We start from the raw sequence: 26,708 nt of genomic DNA on the forward strand, positions 1-26,708 counted from the left end.
TACTGCTTTGTCATTGATACTGTTTTCAACAATGCTAACCAAATCATGCACCTAATTATTTCTCTTACTATTTTTTCCTGAATGCAGAGCTCAAATATATTTTATTCATCACAATCTGATTTGCATCTCGTGCCAATCATATTGTATCTAACCATCAAGAACCATTAATCCAGAAGGTTTAGATTTTTCATACAAGCATAAATTCTGTGAATTGAATAACTGAAGATGCATACATTCAATCCGTCAAGTGTATTCATTCAGTAAAAGGTATATTGCACAAAATCAACTTCTTAAAGTGATACCTTCTCCAAATTCTTCCAAAGCTTGAACTGCTACTCGTTCTGATTCATGTAAATAAAAGATACAGCTAAAACATTCCCCCCCCCCCCCCCAGGTTGATATGTGATTTTAGACAGAAACTTTATCGAAGTAAATAGCATCTGTATATTTTAAATCTATCTGTAGCACTATTTCAGCATTTGAACTCCACTGACATGGCGATACAGGCTGGTCTGCAAAGGTATTGATTTATCTTATTTTGTAAGAATATCTCTTTACATTTAGAAACGTTACTTATTGATTTTCAGATATCTTAATTGGCTCGTATAATGAAAATAATTGGCTAACACTTTCATCTTTAGAGGATGAAAAAGCCATTAAATGAATTTTAATGAGGATAAGATCTTCATCAATCTTCATAAGACTGAAAGACTTATATTACTGAAGAATTCTAATCTTAAATAAACAAATCAGTAACTTTCCCTGAGAAAATTTGAAATATTTTGCCAAACTGACAGTCTTCTGTTACACTCTCCTGGACAATTCTGTAAGATTACTTTGACCGAATTGGAATGAGTAGCAATTAGTAAATCAAACAATTTCACAAGCATAACAGTCTAAAAATGCTTAGAGAAACTAGGGTATTGCATCTTTATAATTTGTGTACTTTGTTTATTTCTTAGCCATAATAGTTACGCCATAGTAGTCAGCCGCAACAGCACCATATCTATATAGTTCCATGCAGAACAATATATTTAAGATAGTTGCATACATTTGCAAGGTCTTACAGAAGCAAACTGTAAGCAACTGTAATAAACTGTAAACTACAGCAACTGAAATAAAAATTTTCTCTATTAAATTTAAGAATTAATTTAAGATTGAACTCACTTCTAAACATGAGTTTAAGAACATGATTATAATCTTTTTCATCCCCTCCATTTTACATCATATTGTGAGTTTATGGCAACTGTCAGGGGCTAAATGTACAACACACACAACTCAAATTGTTGAAAACAATGACATTTAAATAATCAAAAGAAATTTCTAGTATCACATGTACACCAGAGGCAAGAGCAGTTACACCCTCCCCACTAACCAAAGATAAATTACACTCAAGTCAAACATGACTGGTCACTTCCAACTGGGAATCAGACTATCTGATAGGAGCAGCTGTTAGAACAGGCTTGACAAAATGCTTTGTAAGTACGTAAGTTTAGAAATTCACATCCTTGCATTCCTTGATGTCATTAAAAGAAAAACACACTAGCTATTTTCCTGTTACTGCCTCTGTAGGAAAATGGCAGTGGGAAGCAGATAAGAAGTACAAAGTATTTTCTGTTGAGATAATCAGGGAAGTCAAAGATTTCTAACTCAGAGCAATGACAATGACCGCAGCTCAGCACTCTTCCATCAGTATTTTCACAGAGCAGGAAATTAGTATTAGAACATCATTCTGACCCTCAAGAAAGCATGTTCTACAAGCAGAAGTTTAAAAATTTGGTTTTCTATGGGTTTTTATCCCATTAACTCCTGCCACCAAAGTAATTGGAATTTCTCAGGCCCCACAAAACAAAAAACCAGCATGTTTCGAGTTAGTCTGGAGTTGTATTGGCCAGCTAGAACACAAATCCTGATGGGCATCAGCAAATGAGTTCTGCTTGCTTTATCCTCTATAGGAGCACTCTAGGTCTTTTTAAACTTGTTCAATGACCAATTTTCATAAAGCATGTAGGAACTTATTTTAAGATTTCAATTTTTTCCAAATGTAATTTGATGTATTAGTTTGATTTCCCTGGCTTACTGAATGCCCCAATACAAGTACAACAAATGTTAAGTACTTGGCTACTAAAATCCCACATCGGGTTTTGAAAATATCCTCATTTCTCCTGACAGTCATGAAAGACAGTAGAAAACAGTTACTGTTCAGGGATCTTACCACCAATGACAAATCTAGACAAGATTGAAAAATACAGAAATCTCCTTTCTTAAATAAAAAGGCTACTGCCTCCTTATATCTCATTTTGTATTCAAGGTAAAAGTCTTCTAACTAAAATTCCAGTGTCAGAGACTGCTGTTATTCTTTTCACAGAGAATCACTTTAAATAGTATGTGTTTACCATAAATAAGAATGCTAATACTTATTAATATAATAATTATTATATTGCACCTAATTGCTAAAAAAAAAGAGCAGTTATGATCTATTTTTGTTACTCTACTTTACTCTCTCATAGAACAAGGTATCCCAGTTTGTTTAAAGTTAAACTTTCGTTCTGAAGCGTGCTGGAATGGGGAATAAGGAAGTAAATACTAACTTATAAAAGTAATTCCAGAAACCATTATTAATGGTAACTGCTGATAAAATCAGATCACCCTTTCTTTGCACATGGGAAAGAGAAATAATCCAAACCATGAATTTATGGGCAATAGCAAATACCTGTTTTGGTTTATTAACGAAATGGGAGAGAAAAACCTCCGCAAACTCAGATCACCTTTCAAAGTTATTTATAGAAAAAACTATGAAGAACATGACAGTTACTCTTAGTTTTAAAGGTTACTCCCTAATCTGGCACATCACCTACCTTAAACATACAGGAAATTATTAAAACAACAAACAACAACAAAAAAACAACTTACCTGTATGTGCATTACAAGCTGTGCTTTCTCCTTGTCCTTACGCTCTATGCATCTCTTCAGTTGTTCTACCTCTGACATTACAGCATTATGACTCAGCTTTGCTTTAAGCTCTAAAATATGTTTCTCCAGTTCTTGCTTCTCTCTCTCATATCTTTCAGCTACTATGAAATAGTGAAAACAGAACAATAGGCCCAGTAGAAACACCAACTTGTGGTAAATTATTTTTTTCTCATTTCTTCTTTTGGCAATTTTCTTCTCTACTTGAGACTACTCTACAACTATTTATTTCGATTAAACTATCTGTGGAAAATGGCTATACCTATACCATAACCTTTTACTGAATAAGACAGTATTTCTGTTTATCCAGTCATTTTATGGGGGTTTTCCCCCCTTCTTTTTTTTCCCCCCAAAAAACCAAAACCCAATAAAATAAAATAGGACAGAAGAAACAATGGGGAAATTCTGGTGTAAATGAAACTTGGCCACAAACTTCAAGACCAAGATTTTATCCCACCAGAGTAATAACTCCTGATTTGGAAGTCACACTATCTGTGAATTTTATGTCTGAATCCTACAGCTACAATAGAAGTTCTTGATGAGAGTAAGCTGTAAATTTCCTCAACCAGAAATTCAAAGGTCTTTAAGTCATAAACAACTACTAGAGGCAAAGAAAATCTCTGTCTGCATTCTTCCCATGCATCTCTGAAGAAACAGAAATAACACAGTAAGGAGAAACACAACTGCATAAATTATATAAATATATGTGTGTCTTAATAGCTCCAGTACATTTTTTTTATTTTCTTCATATTTTTATAACAGTTTTGATGTATAATTATAAAACAAATGGAAAAATTAAAATACGATTTCATTAACATGAAAGGCATATTGTTTCAAATAAATTCACTTTTAGGCAGATATATTAATACCTTTTCTCCAGTCATGTTAATGTGACTATTTTGTGTTACATTTCTGAAGCTAAGCCATGTACAAAATCTAGCCATCTTCCAGTGCTCTGTATGAGATTTGTAAAACAGGGAGTCAGAGTCCTATTTTAATAACCAAGATAATTCAGTAGCTGAAGTATGAAAATATAAAAAGAAGTCATTAACCAAACTAATTCACGGAGACACTGGACTTGGAGTCACTATTCCTCTATTATCTTGAATAATACATTTCTATGTTAATAAGGAGAAAGATAAAGACTTTCTCTAATGCTTTTTTGATTATGTTTGAAAAGTTTAAATACAGATAGATAACTAACAATGTAGCGAAGACCTTGCTAAAGTGGTAATTTAATATGCAATTACATCTTGAAATTGTTTAAGATATTTTTCTTCTAAATATAATTGTTCCATCTCTAAAATTCTAACATACTGCAAACAGAAGCCCTGACTGCATCATACTGGAAAATTTTCTTAGCCTCTCTGGAACACGTTGTTAAGCCTTAGAAATTCTACCAGAAATTCATCAGTCTTACTAACCAGCTACATAAATGACTTTTGCTATGAATTTCAAGATGGAAGAATTTAAACTGCAAATGGACTGAAATGTAAAATTTCAAAGAACTTATTCTTTAAAAATGTTTTTCTTCTGTAAAAACACTATCCACTTCACTGAAATTGTCTCTAATAATCTTCATGTTTTAAATATGTAAATCATGGTATTTTATCCTAAATTTTAACTCTCCTTGCTATTTATTCGTTAATATTCAGGTGCCAGTACTTATTAACTTAAAGCTGAGGAGTTAAATGTCTGTTTTTCTTGAAACAGTAGAAGAATTAGACTGAAACTCAAAGACAGAATTAACGTCCAGGCTAACTAACTAATTTGCAGGCCTCTAGTGCAAAATTTGAGAGTTGTACCTGTTCTAATTCTGCTTTCATCATCTTGTACATCCTGGTAGCTCTGGCGGTGCATAGCAACATGTGAAATTTGATGTTGCAACTCTACACGGTCGTCTTCTGCTCTCAAAAGTTGGGCACGAAGATCCTCAATCTAAAATGAACGTACAAGTATCAAATGTTTAATGAAAAACAGAATGAAAGAGTAAATAGTGTACTTTTATTAAACACTACAAAAAGACTATACACAAGTAATATTTATAAATAAGTCTCAAGAGTACTGCAGATGGTAAACAAAAAGATAAATTACTTCTTAATTATAGGCCACAAAGTGATTATTCAAAATTAAAGGAAACATCTTAATTTGTTATGTTGACCACGGATGAGCATTAATTTCTCTAGGGCAAACAAAATGCTACCATTTTATATGTTGCAATTGTTTACATTGCTAGTGAAAATATCTATACAAGTTTAGTAGGCAATATATTTTATTTAAATTCTACTCATTAAAAATACAATGTACTTATTCTTAAGAAACGTAGGGGCTTTTTAAATTTTTCCGTTCTACCATATACCATCTAGCACTTTCAAAGATGACATTGTGTACAGGACAATAAAGAAAATACGACATGCTAAAATTGAATTGAAGGAAGATAGCTCTAACTCATATTACCCATATGTGATATAGCACTATATTCCATGCACAGTGAGTTAAATTCAAAACAGTAACACAGCACACTCAAACTTCTGCTAGACACAAGTCAAACAACTAATGCTAGCAGACAAGTATGCCAATTGTCCGCTCCCTATTTATTTCAGTCTTTTTCCCCAGCTCCTCTGAAAGAAGGAAGGATTAGAAATATTTAGGAGAAAGGACACTTTTCTAAAGCTATAATCCAGGTTCCTGCAACTTCTAGATTTAATCGTATGTGCATCAATAGGTATTGTTTAGAGCACACTTTAGATAGTTTTTCAGGTGTTTGTTTTTTTATATATTCTTATATCATGTTAGTATAAAATGCAGCAAGTACTTTGGTCACTGGTTTATCTGAATTCATCAATTATAGCATGCGGTTTGCGTAACAATAATTACTAATATAGAAGTTGTTCTAAAGCATATGAAGGGCAGTTACAAATAATGTGTTTATGTACTTAAAAAGTACCATAACTACTACCACTATAATTATTATATATGAACATACATACATAGAAGTTTGGAAAGCAGAAAAAGTATAACGAGAGCTCTATCCACATATTTTAGACTCTTAAACCTGTCTTTCTATATCATTCTTCCCTTCCCAAAACAATGTTATCAGAGTATGAGATTGGAAGATTAAGCAAAAAGACTCAGACACAGCCTAATATGAAAACTTTAGAATTTTCACCACACCAAAGCAGTTACCTGATGCAAAAGAGCTTCTCTACTGCCTTCTGATTCATTCAACTTTTTCCGGGACTGCTCCAATTCCTGCTCAAGCTTTCATTACAGAAGATGATGAAGAAAGAAAAGTAATGTATGTACCATAGTACAAAAGTGTATTTTAACTATTTAATTCTGGCACAAATTAATCCATATAAGCATCTATTTAAAACGAGGTATAATATACACAATGTTCTTATTTGTCCAAAATTTTAAAGCAAACTTTCATTTGTACTAAATCCCTGCTATATTTAAATTACATAAAGAGAATTTAACTTACAGTCTATAATTTTTGTACAATATTCTATATCACATGAAGATACAAAGTGGTATATATAATCCAAAACAAAAAAGCATAAAACCAAATTTTTACTTGGTTAGAAGTAAAAGAAAGGAAGACAAACTTTTAAAAAAAGTTTCAAAAACATTGTCCCTGGATTTGAAACATACTTTCAAACTCAAATTAAAATTAACAATGACTTAACATTTGAAGTTACCTTTGTTACATAGTTCATTCATAAAAGTGCTAAAGATGACATGCATTGGTAGAACTAGTAATTGGTAAATTCTGTGCTTCTTCTGTGTTGTGCAAGATGATGTATTTGAACTATTCTAGAAACATGAAAACTGCAAAATTGAAGTGCCCAGAATTTCTTAAAATTAGAATTTTTCCTAAAAATATAATATTAAGGGAATTTTAAAATGTTTACTCAGAAATAGTCAGCAAACTGATAACCATTTAGAAAAAAACAGAAAGCAAAAGCTACAAAATATTTTCTGACTTCTACCATAAATAGTTCAAAGATCACAAAGATCCACATGGAAATAAATATAGTTTTTGACAGCGGAAATTGTTGTTGCACAGATAGCAATCTCAAAGAGGATGTTGAGAGGTTGGCAAATGGGCGAAGTAAACAGGACCAGCATTAATGGAATGGAGAGAGTAACATACCATAAAACTACATAGATGGTTTAGGTATAACTTTGAAAGTATTGACAAAAAGGCTAAACTCGATGTAAGAGGAAAAAAGCTAAAAAAAGTGTAATATGGTCCTAGCATCCTGCCAGGACAGAAATATAAGAAATGTTGTTTTCTACGAACAGGAAGAGAGCAATATGGCAACAGATAGTTCAGTAAGAGTAATTAATAATAACTGTGGTGCAAAATAACTATAGCATGCATTAGTTGCAGGGATGAAGAAAAGCTGCATCTTTGAGCTGCTGCAGATAAGCAACAGCAGACTATGTATAAATTCAGAGACAAATCCAAGAAAGAAAATCAAGGATAATCCCCAAGTTATAAACTTGTCCGCCTGGCAGGATGGAAGAGTCATTAGAAGTAACACACTATAAGTAAAGAACTTTGAAGGAAAGACAGAAGTTCAACATAGCTATATTCATAGTGCCTCTGATGCAAAAAAACCCCCAAAAAACACCCTGTTATCTTAAAAAGTAAAGAAAGTTTTATCCTGCTGGTTTCTCTGAAAAAGGAAGCATATACTGTAACATATGACACTATATACTCATTTAAAACCAAACAAGAAAGGAGAAAATTAGGTCTTACTTGGTTCTTTTCACTTTCATATTTCACAATTTTATTTTTCATGAGTTCTTCTGTTTCATCTGCTTTAGCATCTTGCTTCCTTAAAGCCTTTAGAGAGGAAAAATATATTGTGAACTTCATTATAAAGGTTACAGAAGTCTTCTTTGTAAGTCTGTTAAAATGAAAGAATCTGCTGCTATATTTAAGGAAAGATCTAGACAAATGCTTTCAATGTCTAATATTTCCATGTGTAGCCAATGTATATTGTTATGAAAAAATAAATATAAGTCCATGCATACATAAATACATCCATGCACAGAACAGGGCCAAATACAAAGTCAAAACTAGCACTAACATCCTTCCAATGTATAGAGCTCCAGTCGCTTAAGGCTGACCCCAAACACTTTGAGATGAAGGTCTAAGAGGCTCAAGAGATCTCCTACAGATAAGCTGTGAACATATCAGATGAAAAGGATATATTCTTTAATATAAAATATGCATGATATGAAATACAATGCACTGTAGTAAGGAAAACACTACCATAAGGTTGTGTTGGAAGCCAAAAAGGGAAAAAAAATATTTTTATCTGAATCTGGACAGGAGCTTAGAATCACAGTATTAAGACAGAATCAATTGAAACTTTCCTGACCAAAAGTTACTGACATTGATAAGCCCTACTTTGAAAAAAAAAAAAAAAAAAAAAAATGCATGGGGACTTTTCCTGTTCCCCCCCTCAAACTGAAGTATCTAAAAACACTTACATACATTTTCTAAAGCATCTTACAAAAATAAAATTGCCTTGAATATCAATTTCAAAATCTTTTCCCTCTGCAAACCAACACTATTTGCAGAACATAGCCAATCACTGGCAAAGAAATGCATTAGACAGAGACATTAATGACACATACAATTTGTGTCTTGATATCTCAAGCCATAACAATGTCATTGGCTCATCTTAAATATCACTTAGAAACACCAGCTGGGAGATCACTAGCCATACTGATAGAATTTGCTGTGAATTTGAGTAACTGTGTTAATAAATCTTGTTTCTTTGCTGCGCAACATGACCAAGCAGTTTTCACACCAGCCACAAATCAAGACCTTAGCATACACCTTTTACTTTCACCCAATATCATGAATCATAAGTACATCTATTCCTTCCACCATTACTTGCTAAAACTACAACAGAACAACAGAAACACATAGCCTGTCCAGAAAGAAATGTCTTTTTCCCATCTGTTCTTCCTGAGCAGCATTTTTATTCTCCATTTTAAAGGAATATCTCCTTAAACAAATATCCCTGAAATTTGACCCTATAATTAGTGCAATTTCATTCAGTTTTTGAACATTTTCTCTTCACTGTATACTGGGGAACGATTTCACTGTATGAAGACAGAAGGCAAGATATTAATCAACCTCAGTGAAATCCGGCATGCAGCTTTAGAAGTTTTGCTTTTAAAAGTAGCTTTGTGGAGAAAATAAATGGATTTATATACTTATCTCACTCTTATATCCTCACCTCAGGAAACATAAGGGTTTCAGTATAATTTGGACTACTCTCCTGCTTGAACAGTTTACACTAAAAACTGAGATTGTGGAAGATATTTATCATAACTATGCCACTGAAAATATTATGCTACATGAAGAATTACTCTTTTAATCTTACCAATCATAATCTGATACTGTAAGACTGTAACATATTTAAAGATATTTCTCTAAGTATTCAGTACAGATTCAAATCTATTATTCCAGTCAACTATAAAACTCAACACTGCACACAAACCTGACACACTCCTGTTTTACTGAAAAAGACTGTAGGGGTAACTCCCAAAAAGCTACATGAACAGAAAAAAAAAAAAAAAAAATCAAAGTTCATCACTTCAGCTAATGCCATTATTGCACGAGGTTTGGTGGTTTTTTTTAACCAGTTCAGAACAGTCTACTAGGGATATATGATGTGCACTAACTGCAACTGAGCTTCATTTTTACTAGCAAAATTAGAAGCTCTGTTATATACAGTCAACTGTATGCCAACCTTATTTTTGGCACTAAATTAATTAATATAGGACCAAAAATGCATGTTTTCATGTGCAAATTTTGCTAGAGATGTCAGCATCATAAGGAAAATGTTAAAGCTCAGCTGGAATTAGAAATACTAGGAAAATTTTCAAAGATTTCCTTAGTGAGGGCAAAAAGTATGTCTCTGCATCAGTAGTACACCCTAATTCCCAGAAGAAACCACAGAAATTAATATGCCTTTTCAACTTATCAGGATCACTGAATGATATACAGGCTATTAAATAGCAATAACTTCCAATAAAAAGGCAGACTTTTCTATCACTGATACTACAAATACAATGTTCAGTTTTATTTTCTGTATATTGTAAAAATAGCCCATAATGATTTCATTTTTAAGGAAAAAAAACAGTTCATATATATATCAGAGTTAAAATACTACAAAAAGAACGTGATGTTACAATAAATGAAACATACCACATGTGCACTGCTTCAACTGTGAAACATGCATTTTTCCAGTAGGTGCGAGGCAGGCAGTTAACCAATCAAAATGTCATTAAGCAATGGAAACATCTGGTCATCCACAGCCAGACAAGCATCAGCTGTTACTGACGATTCAGAAACTACATAGGTAGAAGTTAATTCTATGTTTCCCTCTGTCTTGTACTCTTTTTTAAATAATTCTCTCACTGGTTTGTGCCACTTGTTTTTTCTCCACTAAAGGTTTCTTTATGTGAGGTTTCTCTTGGGAAAGGAAGGGCTAAAGAAAAAGAAAAAAAATACCATGTAAAGATCCAACTGATTCTTTGATTTCATTTGCTGTCTCCAAAGAAGGGGTTGGGGGGAGTTCAAATGGTCAAAAATGGGAACTAAGAAGGGGATGCTGAGGACAGCGGTTCCAACACATGTTCCTCCCTGATGGCTCCCAAGCAGCAGGCAGACACTGCCCAGGAGAGCTCTGCCTGGCAATGCTGAAGCACCAAGGAATGGGAAGAGGCCTACAGTCATTAGGATTCCCCCACCAAGACCCTCCTCTTGAAAGCATTAAAGTCCAGGTTGGCCAGGAGGAGGCTGACAAGGAGGTTGATGAGGCTTTGGAAGGGGCAGTCATGGAGGAGGCCACAAGAAAAGAGAGAACTTCCATGTAAAGAGGTCTTCACAGCATGGTTTTGGGATGGACCAGCTAGATGTTACACTGCCTGCCCAGGTGGTCAGAAACAGGCTCTTGTCCCTGACAGGCTAGATGAACTTTTGATTTGACCCAGTAGAGCAATTCTTACAGGTCTTGTTTTAGAGAGTTCACTAGCACAAGACAGTATTAGAATATTAATATACCTGGTATACCTCAGTTCAGCATACCTCATCCATATACAGTATATCGAACCCCAAAACTTCAAATAGATAAAATAATTTACTCCCTGCTAGACAGATTTTTTCTCATATGGGGAAAACTATGTGGAGGCCTCTGTAACAACAGTTCTCAATCTTCCCAACTTATGAAAATCTTCCAATAGCGAATCATAACTTTTACTGCAATTTAAGCCTAGGAACTTTTCTTAGGGTTTGGGGTTTGTTTGGTTTTGTTTTTTTAAATAAAACCAAATTATTTGAAAGTAATGCACAGACCACAAACTGAAATTTGCTCTTTCAAAGTAAGACTGACCAGTGAATTATATTCATTCTAGCAGAAATACACAAGCAGACCAACCTCATGCTATATTTTAAAACAAGGCAAAAATGTACCACATCCTAATCTGAATGAAAATTCTTTCCCTAACTTGCTACGTCAGCAGCTATCATGGGTCCGAGTATGCCACCTAGACATACCAGCCAGGCATTTAAAAGACAGACTGCCTAGATATTTCAGTGACAGACATGTATGAGACTTGCTCATGTTCCAAGACAGAGTCAGATTCAAACTACAATCAAAACAGAAATGATTAGCCACAGGTGGCATAGCACAGAGCCAAGGGGCAAGTATCAACAATGCATTAAAACATCCAGATGGCTCAGAGCACAGATCAAGTTTATGTTTGTCTAAAAAGATCAGAGATAAAAGACATGCAAAAAGAGAATTTTCAATAATGCTTTTGACGTCAGTCTACCCCACTGTCTGTTGAAAGTCCACCAGCCTCTTGCACTTCACAGTATGTGCAGTGGGAGGCAAACAGAATCTAAGTATCTTGCATGAAGAAAAAGGAAAAAAAAATGCTTCCTGGCCTATCCAAGTTATTAGCTTAAGACATAACTATAGTCATTGCCTTACCACAGTCAGTGGGTTCAAAATGTTCTATAAAGATGATTCTGTTCACCTAAAGCATGCAAAGCATGAACACACGGACTTATTTCACCAAAATCCAGGAAGCCAAGCACAGGAATTAATAAAGCCATCCAGGACATCCAATGCATATAAAAGCTGTTTAAAGCCCATTTTTAAGAATGATACTTGATCTTGTTTTAGAAAATGGATGCATAAATGCAAACAAACAGTACAAGCTGACGGTGTCTTCATGTTCAAAATAAAGCACTGAAGAATCTCAAAATAGTTTTAGTTCACACAGCAAGTGTATTTTGTTAAAGCAACCCATATACACATTTCAGTAGCACTGGCAAGATGAGCATATTTGTTCTCCTTTCTAATCAGAAGCACATTTGTATCAGGAACATAGAAGAAAGTGAAGATGTATGATTTGCATAAATTTGTTAATTGCAATTTTCTAATTTGCAGTAATTGCTGTTTAAACAGATAGTGTTTAAACACACCAATACACACTAAGTTAAAAGATACATAAAAATGTAGAGAAAGTAATTTTTATCCACCTGCATGCAGCACATACAGGCTACAGATTCAAAATAATAATGCAAATTTAGATGTTAAAGATGCAAAATTTTGTATGTCAAACTTTATGGTCAGTATACAACTAGACATCATCTTGGTTAATTATCAGTCTATGATTATAATAATAGTCCAATACAAATAAAAAGTTTGCACATCATACAAAAAGACAGAGAGAAAGACAAGACAGATAAGAGAAAGACCAAAACAAATCTATCGTCATGTTCAGTTAGACCCTGAAAATATATAATTTAATAATTGAGATTTAGGAAGATGATTCTCTTAAGATGGTAAAATACTGACAAGTAGTGGTCAGTTATGGGCACTGCACTTTCTTTAAAAATAATAACTACTAACATTTAAACCTCACAAGCGTTCTTAATTAAAGCAACTACTGATCAAATCCAAAAGTCAAATTTGATTTTGTTTGGTTTGAAATGTATAACAGGCAAACTAATGAAAAAATTGTCTCATTAAATAGCCACAAATACTTTAAATAGCATTTCTTTGTAAATCATTCAGGTCATATTAAATGACAAGATTTCAGAACTCAGTCCAAACCCTACCCTCCTTCCAGTAATGTTACTTGGGAAGCATCTTGGAGAAATAAAAGAGGACAGAAAAAGACTTTAATAGAACATTACATCCACGCAATGATCACCACAAGACTGACGCCACTGACAGAGCTAAAAGTCCATCTGACTCATAATTCAAATTACAAAGAGCGAGAAAGAGAACAACAAAGTAAAAAGCTCTTCTTAAAAGTTATGTAGAAACATGCTTCATCCAAATAACAATTGCAGCAAAATATTTAGTTATTTACTTTATTCTCACTAGGGTATGCAAAAGTACACGAAGCAATTCAAGTACATTCTTTCTAACATACAGCAACTTAAGCTACAGAGATACACACCATGCCCTAGGAACATTTATATGTTATAAAGCCTACTTCTTGATATATTCCTCAGTACATACTGTCCACACACGCTTCAAGCTCTCAGATGGAAAGCTTTCTCTCCTAATCAGTATCTGCAGGAGGTTTGTCTACCCTTGCCTCTTGCCCTGGTTTCAGCTGGGATAGAGTTAATTTCCTTCCTAGTAGCTGGTACAGTGCTGTGTTTTGGATTTAGGATGAGAACAATGTTGATAACACACTGATGTTTTAGCTGTTGCTCAGTAGTGCTCACACTAGTCGAGGACTTTTCAGCTTCCCATGCTCTACCGACTGAGAAGGCTGGAGGTGCACAAGAAGCCAGGAGGGGGCACAGCCAGGACAGCCAACCTAAGCTTGTCAAAGGGCTATTCCATACCATGTAACGTCATGCTCAGCATGTAAGCTGGGGGAAAGCTGGCCGGGGGGGCCGCTGCTCGGGGACTGGCTGGGCATCGGTCGGCAGGTGGTGAACAATTGCATCATGCATCACTTGTTTTGTATATTCTTTTATTATTATTGGTTTTATTACTATTTTATTTTGTTTCAGTTAAACTGTTCTTATCTCAACCCACAAGTTTTCTCACTTTTAATCCTCTGATTCCCTCCCCCGTCCCAGCGGGGCTGGGGCAGGGGGGGGCCACAGTGCAGAGAGTGAGCGAGGGGCTGTGTGGTGCTCAGTTGCCAGCTGAGGTTAAACCACAACACCTCTCCTCCAACATGTTGTATTTGTATAAATGGAGGACCATTTATAAAAATGGTATACTGAGATCTAAGGACCTTAGCAATATTGGAGTCTAAAGACACCTGGCATGTAGGAAGTTGCAACTCTGTCACAAAGATGTTCTCCAAGCTGTTAAGACAGCTATGAGAGAAGAAGTAGCAGGAAGAGGACATACTGTTTGTTGCCACTGGGAGTGTAGAAGTCTGTGTTTCAAGGGTGATACTGTCTCCGTATTTCTCTGCAATCTGTCAAAGAAAGATTGCCTAACACCTATTGAAAGAAGCTCCCTTCTATACTTGTCATCTGACACCACCAGGTTCTATTTTGCATGTTAAAGGTTAGAAGCTCCTGAAAAATCCGTAATTCATTGCAACAGCGGTAATCTATGTTTTGTTAGGATTCCCAAATACAGCGACAAGAGTGCAGTCCAAGAAATCCAGAGTCATGACTGAGATCAGCCACCCAGAAAGACAATTTGGAAATATGAGCCCCTGCTTGAGAGTGTGAAGATAATCACCAAGAATATGATTCTCCTCCAAGTAGCAGCAGCTATCAATGTATGGCATGTGGAATAAGCCTGATCCAGTCAGGATTGGCTCTGAATCTTGGCTTGGGCAAATTCCTAATAGTAAAAGTTTACCAAGCAGACTAATAGGTGTTGAGCTTTCCTGTAAACTGAGAATGAGGACTATATATTGAAGTTTTGAACAGTGGTGTCAAAAAATCTTTTAAATAGAAAATGGCTCCTCAGGAAAAATAATTTACTAAAATATGCACAGAACAAAATAGAATTTGCAGGAGAAAGGATTAAAACGTCTTCATCTACAGCTGGACAGCTTAGGGGAACAGAATGTCAGGGATGTACTTAGTATTTCATATTCATTTTGCATGAAATTCAAAAGATGAGCTACTAGGAAAAAAAGGTATCCAGCTTGAGGGCTCACAATCACATAGCCAATCATATGAAAGTCTCTGAAATAGATTTGAATTCATTCACTTGAATTCAAATTTTCCTTCTAAGGAAACCATGGCAGTGTCAATGTATCTTTACAGATACAAGTCATTATCCCTTTAAAAGGATAAAAAAAAAAGATTGTTCCAATCTGCAGATAACACTATCAAATGACACCAACTCATTTCATTAAGCATCCCTCTACCAGACTGAAGGCACAACCGAAGAATCTACAAATGGATGTAGGCATATTAAAGAGCAATGAAAACTGTAATAAAGCACTCCAGTTCTTTTCACCGACTAGGACATCAATAGGGTGAAAAATGAAACAGTAACTCTTTCTGAAATACTAGCAGAAGCACCACAAGCATTTTGATAAACATTACTTTTTAGTTGTATCAAAAGAGCATCTTATCATCTTAAATATGACCTCTTTGAAGAGTCTCTAGCCTTACATGAAACACAAAGCATCAATCTAAATTAAGGTTCCTCAATATCACTGCACAGTATAAAACAACTGCCTTCCAAAAAGCATGTATACTGTTGCTAATATTAAAAGTGAAAAACAAGGAATTGCACATTTCTTCTCAACTATAGTATTCTACTGCATAGTTAGAGATAACATTGCAAATCATATCTTAAGCGGAGTGAAATAAAAAGTTACACTATGTTAAGAGGCAGATTTTCCAAATAGCAGTAAAATCAGAAACAGAGAGATGTATTTTTCATACATTTCCTAAAACAAGCAGGAAAAAAGCTACTAGCTGTCTCCAATTTTAATTCATAATAGAAACATTTGGTTTTGTCTCCTAAACAATATTTTATACTTCAACAGATACTGTTGAATGAAACTGTTTGAAAAGCAATGAAAAAGCTATCTGGCCACTACAGTGCATTTGATTTCTTGTAGAAATAAATTAAAAATAAACTGCTCACTGCAAGCAAAGTTTACATTTTAGAAATCAAAATGTTTTAATTGAGACAACCCAGCTAATGACTTGCTTTTGTTTGTTTGGGGTTTGAGGGAGGGCATAGGGGGTGTGTTCTTTTAAAGAATGTTTGTGCCAATTACCAAAAAGGTCTAAACATAGACAAGACAGTATCATGAAGAACAGAGACTGTACATGTCATCATCTGGTTGCCAAAACAAGCAGAGCTGGACCGATACAGTTAAAAGAATGTGCCAAAGATATGAGCACTTTTGCCAGTTTGACAGATACAGGCTCACAAATGCAGCACGTTCCTAACTAAATCCCGAATACACAGGAAGTTTTCATTTGCATACCTCTTGTAATTGAAGAGACATATGTCCCAGCTGGTCCTGGCGCCTTTCTACAAGCTGTCTTTCAGCACGCATTTCTTGTTCTATCTCCTGAAGTCTTCTCTCTACCCGTTCTGATACCTTTGAAAGGAAAAAAAACCACCCTGCAGGAAATTAGTGTGTCTTTTACCACGTATTAAGATAACAATGGCAAAAAAGGTAAATAGAGTATGAGGCAGAAAGAAGAGAGAACACAACTTTTAATTTATTAAATAAGATTTAGAATGGCATAGAAAATAACTAGAATTATAGCAGTGAGTACTCCAGAAGTACTCAAGCAGGGAACTGACCTGCTATCTTTCTAGCAATATCCTCCTTTAGGTATATGCATATTTTTCTCTGCAGTGGTACTCAAGTGCTAAATTTCCCAATATCAAGCTTGATGCAGCCTAACCTGAAGCTGCAATACAAAAATCTTAGCTTCTCTGCCACAGGCCTGATTAACCTCTGGAGAGTCATTTCTTTCACATCTCCAGTCTGTAAAACAGACCAATGTTTGCCTCTTTCATACTCTGAAATCTGTGAGTGAAAAGTAGTAAACAAGCTAAATACATAAGAATGACTGTAAAAGCACAAAATAATTACATCACTTTAAGACTTTTCCCCAATATTTTATACATCCATGTATGAACTAATACAAATAACACTAGTTATTTGTTAAAGCAATTTGGATTATAAACACAATAATTCAACCTTAAACTACAATACCAGAACTACTTTATTTTTGCATTTCAAGCTGCTAGCAGACAGCACCCTCTCGTGGGCAGCAAATTAAATTTATATTGTTAAAGTTGAAGATTAGTAAGGAAAATATTTATGTATCATTTCCTCCCTACCTTAAAACTAATTATTTTAAACAATCACTAGAAAGCAATATATTTATTACCAAATGGTATTTAGATAAAAAGAGAAAGACTTAAAACACCATTCAACTACTAGTTTCTGATGTATGTGGAGGGGAACAAGTTCTCATCTGTACTTTCACCATTAAGCACGCTTCTACTAGCACTAGGGATATGCGTGGGTAGAAAATTTTAACATGAGCCACACAGTTGTGTAGCAACAGAAACATAATTAAGGTTACATTTATATTCTGGGCTTCGTGAGTACATCAGGTTTAAAGAATGAAACAGTCTTTGTCTTTATAACAGAATACGTAAGTTTGAAAACATTTCTTGTTTGCGCAGCCGGATGAATAGCCAGCTTACAATTTGGAATTTAGTATTTTCTCTTAAAACCATCAGGAGATGCTCAAAAAACGTACTGTGTCAAACTGCGCTCTTTCATGTAAGTTATGAAAGCTCTGCAGTCATAATCCAGAATAATTACGTACTAAAAACTAATGCATAAAAAATAAGGACCACATCACAAAATTTGTATTTGTTTTGACAACTACTACTTAGTGTTACTTCTAATTCACAAAATACTGCAGCTAACAGAAACGATACTGTGTAGCAGGAACAGAAAATAACACTTTGTCATTAAGCTTGTTATATCTTTGCTGAAAACTGGGAACTATCTGTCATCCTTTTCTCCAGATATATCTAAAGTACACAAGTGAAAGTCATGTTTTTACATTTTAAAAAAATCTTGGCTACATGTTTCTGAAGGCAGAAGCTTTCTCAGCTCTCTCAGACATCTTTTTTTCAAGTGAAGTTAAGCAAGAGAACACTAAAGCTATTAAGAAAGAAAATGTATAATTTAGACTTGACAAAAGATCCAAAAGTAACATCACCCCCAAAGATGACATTCAAAAGGAGAGGTCAGTAACTTCCTCACTGACACGGATCTAGTTCACCACATGGCACAGCAGCTGACATGACATGAGACAAGCTTCAGATTCCTGCAAACTTCAGATTTTATTGCAAGTTATCACTAGTGCAGAATGAGTAAGAAAGTAACTTTTTACTAACTACAAGATATCAAGTGATTTGCCTTGCCTCTGACTACTTTCAACTCCCTCCAGAATACAACTGTTATCTTACTTCTAACAAGGTACTGAAAAAGATGCATTCATTATATTTGTCAGGTGCACAGAAATTTCAGAGTTACAGACATAATCCTCTTTAAAAAAAAACAAAACAAAACAACCAAAACAAACAACCAAACATTTTGATGCTACTTATAACTTGTTGGAAAAAAAAAAACCTCTATCAAGAAACCATAGCTGGTATATATAGTATATTGTTAGCTCATATTCTCTGCACAGAGCACAGAAAGAGAAGGCTGGAAGGGACTTCAAAGGCTAGCAAACTTACTGCCTGGCTAAACACATGACCTTTTATATCTATATAATTTTTCTACAAGTCTATCTAACTTGCTCAAAAATATTCACAGAAACTTTTACAGCCTCCTTAGACTATTCATTCCATTGCCTCTAAAACGACCTGTTTTTTCCTAAAGGACAATTTTAGTCTTCCTTGCTGAATTTTACACCTATTAACCTTGTTCTATCCTCTAAGCCACATCCAAGACTGGATACTGAATTTCAGTTCTGTGTTCCAACATACCTGAAGTCCATCTGCAAATGTAACAAGCGTCTCTATACTGCATTGTCTAGACTATTAACAAAAACTTCAGAGAGAACTTGATCAAGAATACCAACATGTAAAATTCACTTCACTAACTCCTCTAATTTTAACAGCAAACAGTTTACTAGCTACACAGGTATCTGAATAGTTGTGTGTTTATTTGAGACTATATTCAATTTTACCATATTTTACTGAAAAGCTTATTAGAACAGTATATGAAATTGTGTCTAAAAAACCTCCAAAAATTGCATTAAGATATAGTAAACTACTGCTTCATCCTTGTAAATTCCTTCTATGATATAAGAATGTAATTTTTCTTGACAAATCTGCTACTTCAGTTTCTTGCTTGTTTGCTCTTGGATGTTTACAGATCAAATGTTCTAGAAAAATAATCAGTCTATTTTCTCCTTTTTCAAGATTTGCCCTTTTTCAGTATTCCAAGATCATTTTTTCTAACTCACCCCCACTGTTGCCCATGAATACTCCAAAACAGCCGTTAGTGGTTTTAAGATCACTTCAGATGGTTATTTAAGTTTCTTCGCTAATCTGCACCAAGTTATTTCAAAATATTCTACATGCCTTCCTTCCCCCCACACAGTATTTTAAGCTGAGGTCTTACACTCCCATTGCTGATCACTAACTTGCAGCTTAACTTGTTGGTAAATATCAATGTTAAAAAGGTGTTAAAACAGGGATCAACTTTCTTGGCATGCTGTGTCAGTAGTTTCCCCTCTTCTGCAAGGAACAGACCAATTGCTTTGGTCTCCCTGAGATACGGTGATGTATTTACAAGTGAATCATCATCGCTTTTGATGCCTCTTTGTTGGTGCATCCTATTATCTACCCCCGTTCCACTCTCACATATTTGTGCTATTTTTTATGACTGTTCTTATTAATCTAATTTAGTTTCCACTTCCTGTGTTCTTTCTTTCTGTGTCTGAAGTAAATGCAGAGTTTCTAATTCAGCCAAATAAATATATTGCTATACTTCCTACACTTTGCTGTCAACTGTTGTGGTTTAACCTCAGCCGGCAACTGAGCACCACACAGCCCCTCACTCACTCTCCCCACCCCCCCCCGGTGGGATGGAGGAGAGAATTGGAAGAGTAAAAGTGAGAAAAACTCGTGGGTTGAGATAAGAACAGTTTAATAACTGAAATAATATAAAGTAAAATAGTAATAGAATATACAAAGCAAGTGATGCATGATGCAACTGCTCACCACCCGCCGACCGATGCCCAGCCAGTCCCCGAGCAGTGGTCGCTGCCCCCTGGCCAACTCCCCCCAGTTTATGTACTGAGCATGACGTCACATGGTATGGAATGTCCCTTTGGCCAGTTGGGGTCAGCTGTCCTGGCTGTGCCCCCTCCCGGCTTCTTGTGCACCTCCAGCCTTCTCAGTCAGTAGAGCATGGGAAGCTGAAAAGTCCTTGACTAGTGTGAGCACTACTTAACAACAACTAAAACATCGGTGCGTTATCAACTTTGTTCTCACCCTAAATCCAAAACACAGCACTGTACCAGCTACTAGGAAGAAAATTAACTCTATCCCAGCCGAAACCAGGACATAAACTTTTCCTTTTTTTAAAAGGTTTTGCTTAGAACATGTTTGAATATTTGCCCAACTCTCATTTCCTCCAAAGACTGAAGTTTTTTCTGCATGTAATCAGTCACTTCATAAACAAAAAATTTTCAACCTCACAAACTATTCCAAATATGTATGAAATAACAAAAGACATAGTAAACAAAGAACCAACCTTAGACTATGAGCAAATTGATTCCTTAAAGCAATCACTTTTTCCATCAAATTTTTGTTGATTTTTTTTTTGGTAACATAGAGCTTGGCATACAGAATGGTTGACTATTAATTAAAGAAAGTTGTTTTAGGATAAAGGAATAGGTACCACATTGGTTAACATTTCTTCAGAAGGAAAAGTATTTTCTGGTAGATAAAATGCTTACTATGAAACATTAAATTAGTATTAATCCTGAAAAAGAGGATTAAACAAAGGCAGCCTCATAAACACTACTTGTAGCCTACTTTATAAAGAACAATACTTAGGAGATTATGGTCTTCCATTTGTGCTCCTCATTCCCTAGTCTCCCCAAAACTCAGATGAAATTGGCCAATAGATTCAAACGTTCAGTAGTACAGAGCTGTCAAATATATTTAGGCTTTGTGAGGGATTTCAAGAAAAGAAAATCCTAGACAGAGGTGACCTCATAATTACGCCCTTTAGGGAAACAGGGAGAAGTCAGTCTTTATTCCTTTGTTTTGGCTGTCAGCAAAGCACATGCATTTAGTCTGAAATTAAGTATTAGCCTATTTAGCATTCTAAAACAATATTAGGTTGGAAGTATAAGAAAATAAAGCTAGCAGTGAAGTCGGAATGATGCACAGAAAGTGTCATGGGACTTTGGAGGTGTACCATGGTGAGGAAGCATAGTATGGGAAGAATATTAAAGGTCTTGTACAAGGATTTAGATAACCAGGATACCACATCAGTTTTCGTAGGGCGACACAAACCCAAAAGCATTCAAGTGGTAAGAGAGGAGACTGGGAAAAGAAGGCAGAGAGCACACAAGTCCATAGCAAACTAGGCTTTATTATGTTGCACCTTGCAACAGTGAAAAAGAACCAAGCACCATTACTTGTGGCTTCCTCTGCATTCTCTGGAAAAGCTGCTGTGTCACATTCATGTCCTAGCAGTGTTTAGCAATAAGACTTCCTGGAATGCAGTAAACTTACCTTCTCCATTTTGGAAAATTTAGCGTCATCACATTGTCACAAACTGGGTCGCTTATCACCACACTTTCCAAAGTATTTGTCATTTATGCTATGGAATAGCAGAAGTCCCAACACAGGTCCCTCCAAATCTGAGGCCAATGTTCTGATGTATTTCTATGTTGGAACTTGTCAACAGTTTCTCTGGTCAAGATGGATGCAAAAAACCTAATACATTCTATCTCCCCTGAACACTCTTTCTAGTTTGATCAACTTTTTACCTAGCAATACTATGGCATTAAACAGGGTTTATCAGTGCCTATAACTCCGCAACCTTTTTGTCACTTTTTTTTAAACCTGCTTTACTGTATTTTTATATTTAACTGCTGAAGTTTATCTAACCTTTCTACTTCTATCATTTGGCTATAACTTTTGGAAGGACTCCTTTTTATCTTGTGTGGTTACATCGGCTATCTTTTGATCTCCTTCATGTCTTTTAATGCATTTATTTGAAGTCACTACTGTAGTGTACTCGGATCATTTCCACACTGTCTGGAAATATTCTACCCTCATCACTCCCCAACATTTATCTAAGAAGTTTCTTTATTTTTCTGCAACTCTCTTTCAGAAACCAAACATTATTCTAAGAGGTTTAACTTTTTTGCTCCAAGGGATGCCAAGTGTAAGTTCGTTTTGGTCACTGTTACCAGGTGAATATTTCACAGATTAAAAGCCATGCACAGGACTCTTGTTCATAACAAATAACTTTTTTTCTTCTTCTTCTGGAACGTTTCTGCTTATTTGCTCCGCAAAGCAGTTAATGCACCACCTAAAAACATAGTTCCCCCAACATAACATTTACCCAGTCTACACTAGTGTAGACATTATCTCCCACAAGAATTATGTTCCCTCTTTTTGTTGCCTCTCTGACCTTCCTCGGTTTGTCACAGAGCCTGTGACATACAACAATAGGGATAAAAAAAAAAAGAAAAATTAGAAGCAGTTAAGTGTTAACTCATTAATCAGTACATGCAGAAGAAACTCTAAAACTCACTTCTTTTCCTTTATTCCAAGTGACCCTGACTCAGGACAACATTTCTACCATAAGACTACGTATCTTGTCTTCTGAATCTTATCAAAAGCCTTAGTGTCGACAAGTGATTCACTGAAGAACAGTACAAAGAATATGGAGGTTCTACATAACGACATGAAATGCTAGCACTAAATTATGGTATTCACAACATATTAGAATGTGATTTCAAGGATGCAGTTTTAGCAACACAGACTACCTGAATGATAATCATGACACTAAGAGCTGTGTCTCTGCATAAGGCTTTCAGGTAGCAGCAAAATCTATTAAAATGGATTAGGCTATCAAAAAGTTCCCCCACCACCAATTAAACACAAAGAATAGAATGTCCTGCTTAAAACCAGGGTGACATTTAAGTCATGCAGCTGAATATAATCTTTTGGAAGATGCTGGATGTTTAATCTACAAAAAGCAGCATCCTACTTCTTGAATTTCTCTCCTGTTTTTCAGTTTTCCACTGTTATTTCTAGTGCACAAGTCCTGCTGACTGAAATCTATTTCAACAGACTTTTGTTGCCTTTCTTGTTCTGACCTGTTTTATCATCAATGCAGACTTGAAACAGAAGTATTAAAGTCACAAAAATTGCAAACTTTTCACAGATGTCACTTTAAATATTGTTAAACTTTTCCCTCATGGCAAATGATAGTGTGATACACATTTTACAAGTCACCTGTGCAGTGCCAAAAATCCCTATATCAGATCTTCTGAAGGACAGTTCCTTATCTGACAGTAATCCCAGCTCTCTGAGATATCACAACTACATTAAGTCCGTGTGGGAACTCACTTCACTTGACATTGCTGTCTTTGTCCACAGACACAGCCTACACTAACCTTCTAATGGCACCATCTCAATTAAGCATTAATTCGAACAAATCTGTGCTTCGGTACAGTTGCTTTTTATGCATAAAGATCAGCTTCTTGTGCTATTTGGGATGTGCTCCTATACCAGGAGATTGCAACAAAATATCCAAGAGGGCTATCTTATATAACCAGAAAGTAAGTAAACATTCTTTCAACTGTTTATAGGTCTGTATGGACATTCTTCCAGCAAACATCCAAAGTCTTTTCAAGAAAAAAGGAATCTCACAAAATGTCTAGGTAAGATAAGAGATTTTGACAGAGAGAGAGTTGTAGAACCTGCAGTCTTTATACCAAAACCGCACATAGATTCTCAAGTACAAGGCCATGGAGAGTGCTTGATTTGAAACAGACATCCAACTATGCCTGTGTCACCACCTCAGATGTCTTCTGGTTTTTATACTGGGGTGGAAAAGGCTCCCTTCAGAGGTAAAATTAATGTGCATTGATTATGTTGTGTGGCTCTTAAAAAAGTATTCAGATTCAGCATCAAAAAGGCTCTAAGAATCATAACCTCTAATAAAAAAAATTCTGAACTAGTGACTCAGAACAACTGTAGTGACTAGACCTTTATCACCACACATCTATATACAAGCAATTTTCAAACAGCACTGAATATACTGAACAGTACAGGTGTAAGAATTTAGATATACGTCCCTACAGAAATGAAGACTTAAGGACACTGAACTGAAAAGAATGTTTCTACCATGAAGTCATCCTGTCAAATTATCAAGATTTCAGGTTGACAATTTATCACCAAGAATCATACAGTAGAATACAAATACAAGGATGGCAATGTTGGAGGTGATAAACAAATACTCCAAAGCAAAGTGATAAAGGCACTAAGGACAAAAGTGCCTGCACAACTTTGCATAAGGAACTTGTGAGGAAAAAAAAAGTATTTCCTCCTACCCAACTCACTTTCACCAATGAGAAATCAATTCCAAATTAAATAATCTCATTAGAATAATTCCTAAACACAGACAGGTACTAAAGGATCTCAAAAATCTACAATAATAGACCACAGTTTCTACACGCACTTTAATCTCATGCTTTGCTATGCTCATCATTAGAGTCATTTTTATTCTTAACGTCCATACTAAATTCCCCTTTCTTGCATTTACCTCATTTCACCCATTCTGCCAGCCTCATCAGTGTAACAGTAGACCATTAGGCTTTGAACAAGGGCAAAGGATCCACACCTAGTATCAGAGAGCACAGGTAAATAAGCAGTGCAGAATGTTGCTGCCACTAGGCTTTTTCGGTGGTGTGGAAATGCCTGGATACAATGAGTGATTAAGCATGTCGGAATTCTTCAGCCTGAAGAGAAAGGGAATCCTCCGAAAAGCCTCTGAAGAAACTGAACCACCTCCTCCAGGGAAAATTAGGGATGAAAAAGCAGTTAGACTAAAAAAGAAACAACCCTACCACAACAACAAAAAAAAGCCAACAACAAAAAACCAAACCAAACACACCAACAAAAACATACCAAACACACAAAACAACCGAAAAAACCAGACCACCACAAAAGTAGCAGCTCCTCTCACAATATGTAATCTATTTGGAGAACTCCTTGCTATAGGACAGGATGATAAAAATATGCAAGTTATAACAAAGACTGGACAAGTTCCAGAAAAGAAATCCACAGAGGGATTAATAAGTACAGAAAGTACAGAGATCAGTTCCAGACCAGAAGCTCCCAAGCCACAAGTGATTAGACTAGTATTGTGCAGAATTATCATTTGATGCCTTTCTATTCTAATATCATTCACTAAACATCCACTTTTTGACCATTCATCATACATGGCTAGATCTTTCCTAACTACATATTTCTTCTGCAAGTTGAACCCTAGCAATTGTTCCTTTCAAGGAAGTCTTTGAGTGGCCTTTTTTATTTTTCCCTTTTCTTTTTTTCCTCTCCTCTTTCTGGTCTTCTCTCCATTTGGCCAATGTTCTTGCTAAAGATAATAAGCAGCAATGAGTAGAATATTCCAGCTGAAGTCTTACTGGTCCTACACATGAAAACCATTTCACTGCAGCTTACTGCAGCGTTTATGTCTTCACCAAAAGAATGTCATTAAACACTTCAACTTTCATAGCTTTATTGGATGATAATGTTCTTTACCAACTAAGAGACTTATTCTTCTGGTATTCCCCTTACCACCACCAAACTACAGAAGGCTTCCTTGTTACACTTCACATCTCATTTTTTGCTTCTCTTAGGTCAAAAGTTGTAACATTCAATTTCAAATCTTGAAATCCTACTATAGGAGGTCACAAAGAGCTAGTTATTTTTTTCATTAATGAAAAGACAGTGGTTGCCAGCATTCCAGAGGACTGAGGAGGAAGGTTTGTTTCTCTCATTCAAAGGCATTGAACAGTTGTAGTGTAGCCAGCTGCAGCAGCTATTTTCTCGAGAACTATCTTGGTTAAAACTTACTGAGTTTGCTAATTTCCTGCGACATGAAAGAGAAGAAAAAAAATAAGTATACTGAGAAGTAGGCCGCAACAAGAAAAACCAAGAGTTTTGCAAGTATCAAGAATTCTTTATCAGATAAACTTATCCTACCAGGCTTTAGGAGAAAGCAGAGCTAACATTCTAACAAAGACAGCTTGTTATATTTTTTTACGAAGGCTGACAAGGCAAGTCTTCCTCCACTGATGGATTCTATCACATCAAGCATATAACTGGTACTGATAGATTATAGTCTCTTGAATCCCTGTCCAACTTCATCTAGAGCCAGGAACTTACACAAGTACAATTAAGTCTGCTGGTGCCAACAATATTGTTATCAGTGACAAACAAATGCTCTTGACAGAGCATTTAGTACCAACTCATGCAATTTTAGGGCAAGATGAATCACCCATGGGAAAATAAGGACACACAACACTTGCTCTGAAAAGTCAGCATTGCTACCGATACCACATTAATACTTACACAAAGCACACACTCAAGTCTTATGAGTCGAGAACTACCTACAGGATTTTTACCTCCTAACTACTGGGG

The 26,708-nt window shown here is 35.5% G+C and overlaps 1 protein-coding gene across 6 annotated transcripts in view; it reads right to left on the minus strand.

The window, feature by feature from the left end:
• Positions 1 to 26,708, minus strand: part of CEP128 (centrosomal protein 128) — a 165,485-nt gene that overhangs the window by 122,012 nt on the left and 16,765 nt on the right. For all 6 annotated transcript variants that reach the window (XR_012995940.1, XM_076345222.1, XM_076345220.1 and 3 more), the window contains 5 exons: positions 16,462 to 16,578; positions 7,739 to 7,825; positions 6,157 to 6,231; positions 4,776 to 4,908; positions 2,914 to 3,074 (listed from right to left, as the gene is read on the minus strand). Coding sequence is in view for 5 of the 6 variants with exons in the window: in XM_076345222.1 (XP_076201337.1) it covers positions 2,914 to 3,074; positions 4,776 to 4,908; positions 6,157 to 6,231; positions 7,739 to 7,825; positions 16,462 to 16,578 (573 nt within the window). In the remaining variant the exon portion in view is untranslated. The remainder of the gene's footprint in view (positions 1 to 2,913; positions 3,075 to 4,775; positions 4,909 to 6,156; positions 6,232 to 7,738; positions 7,826 to 16,461; positions 16,579 to 26,708) is intronic.

Source organism: Aptenodytes patagonicus, chromosome 7, assembly GCF_965638725.1.
Source record: "Aptenodytes patagonicus chromosome 7, bAptPat1.pri.cur, whole genome shotgun sequence".
Lineage (NCBI taxonomy): Eukaryota > Metazoa > Chordata > Aves > Sphenisciformes > Spheniscidae > Aptenodytes > Aptenodytes patagonicus.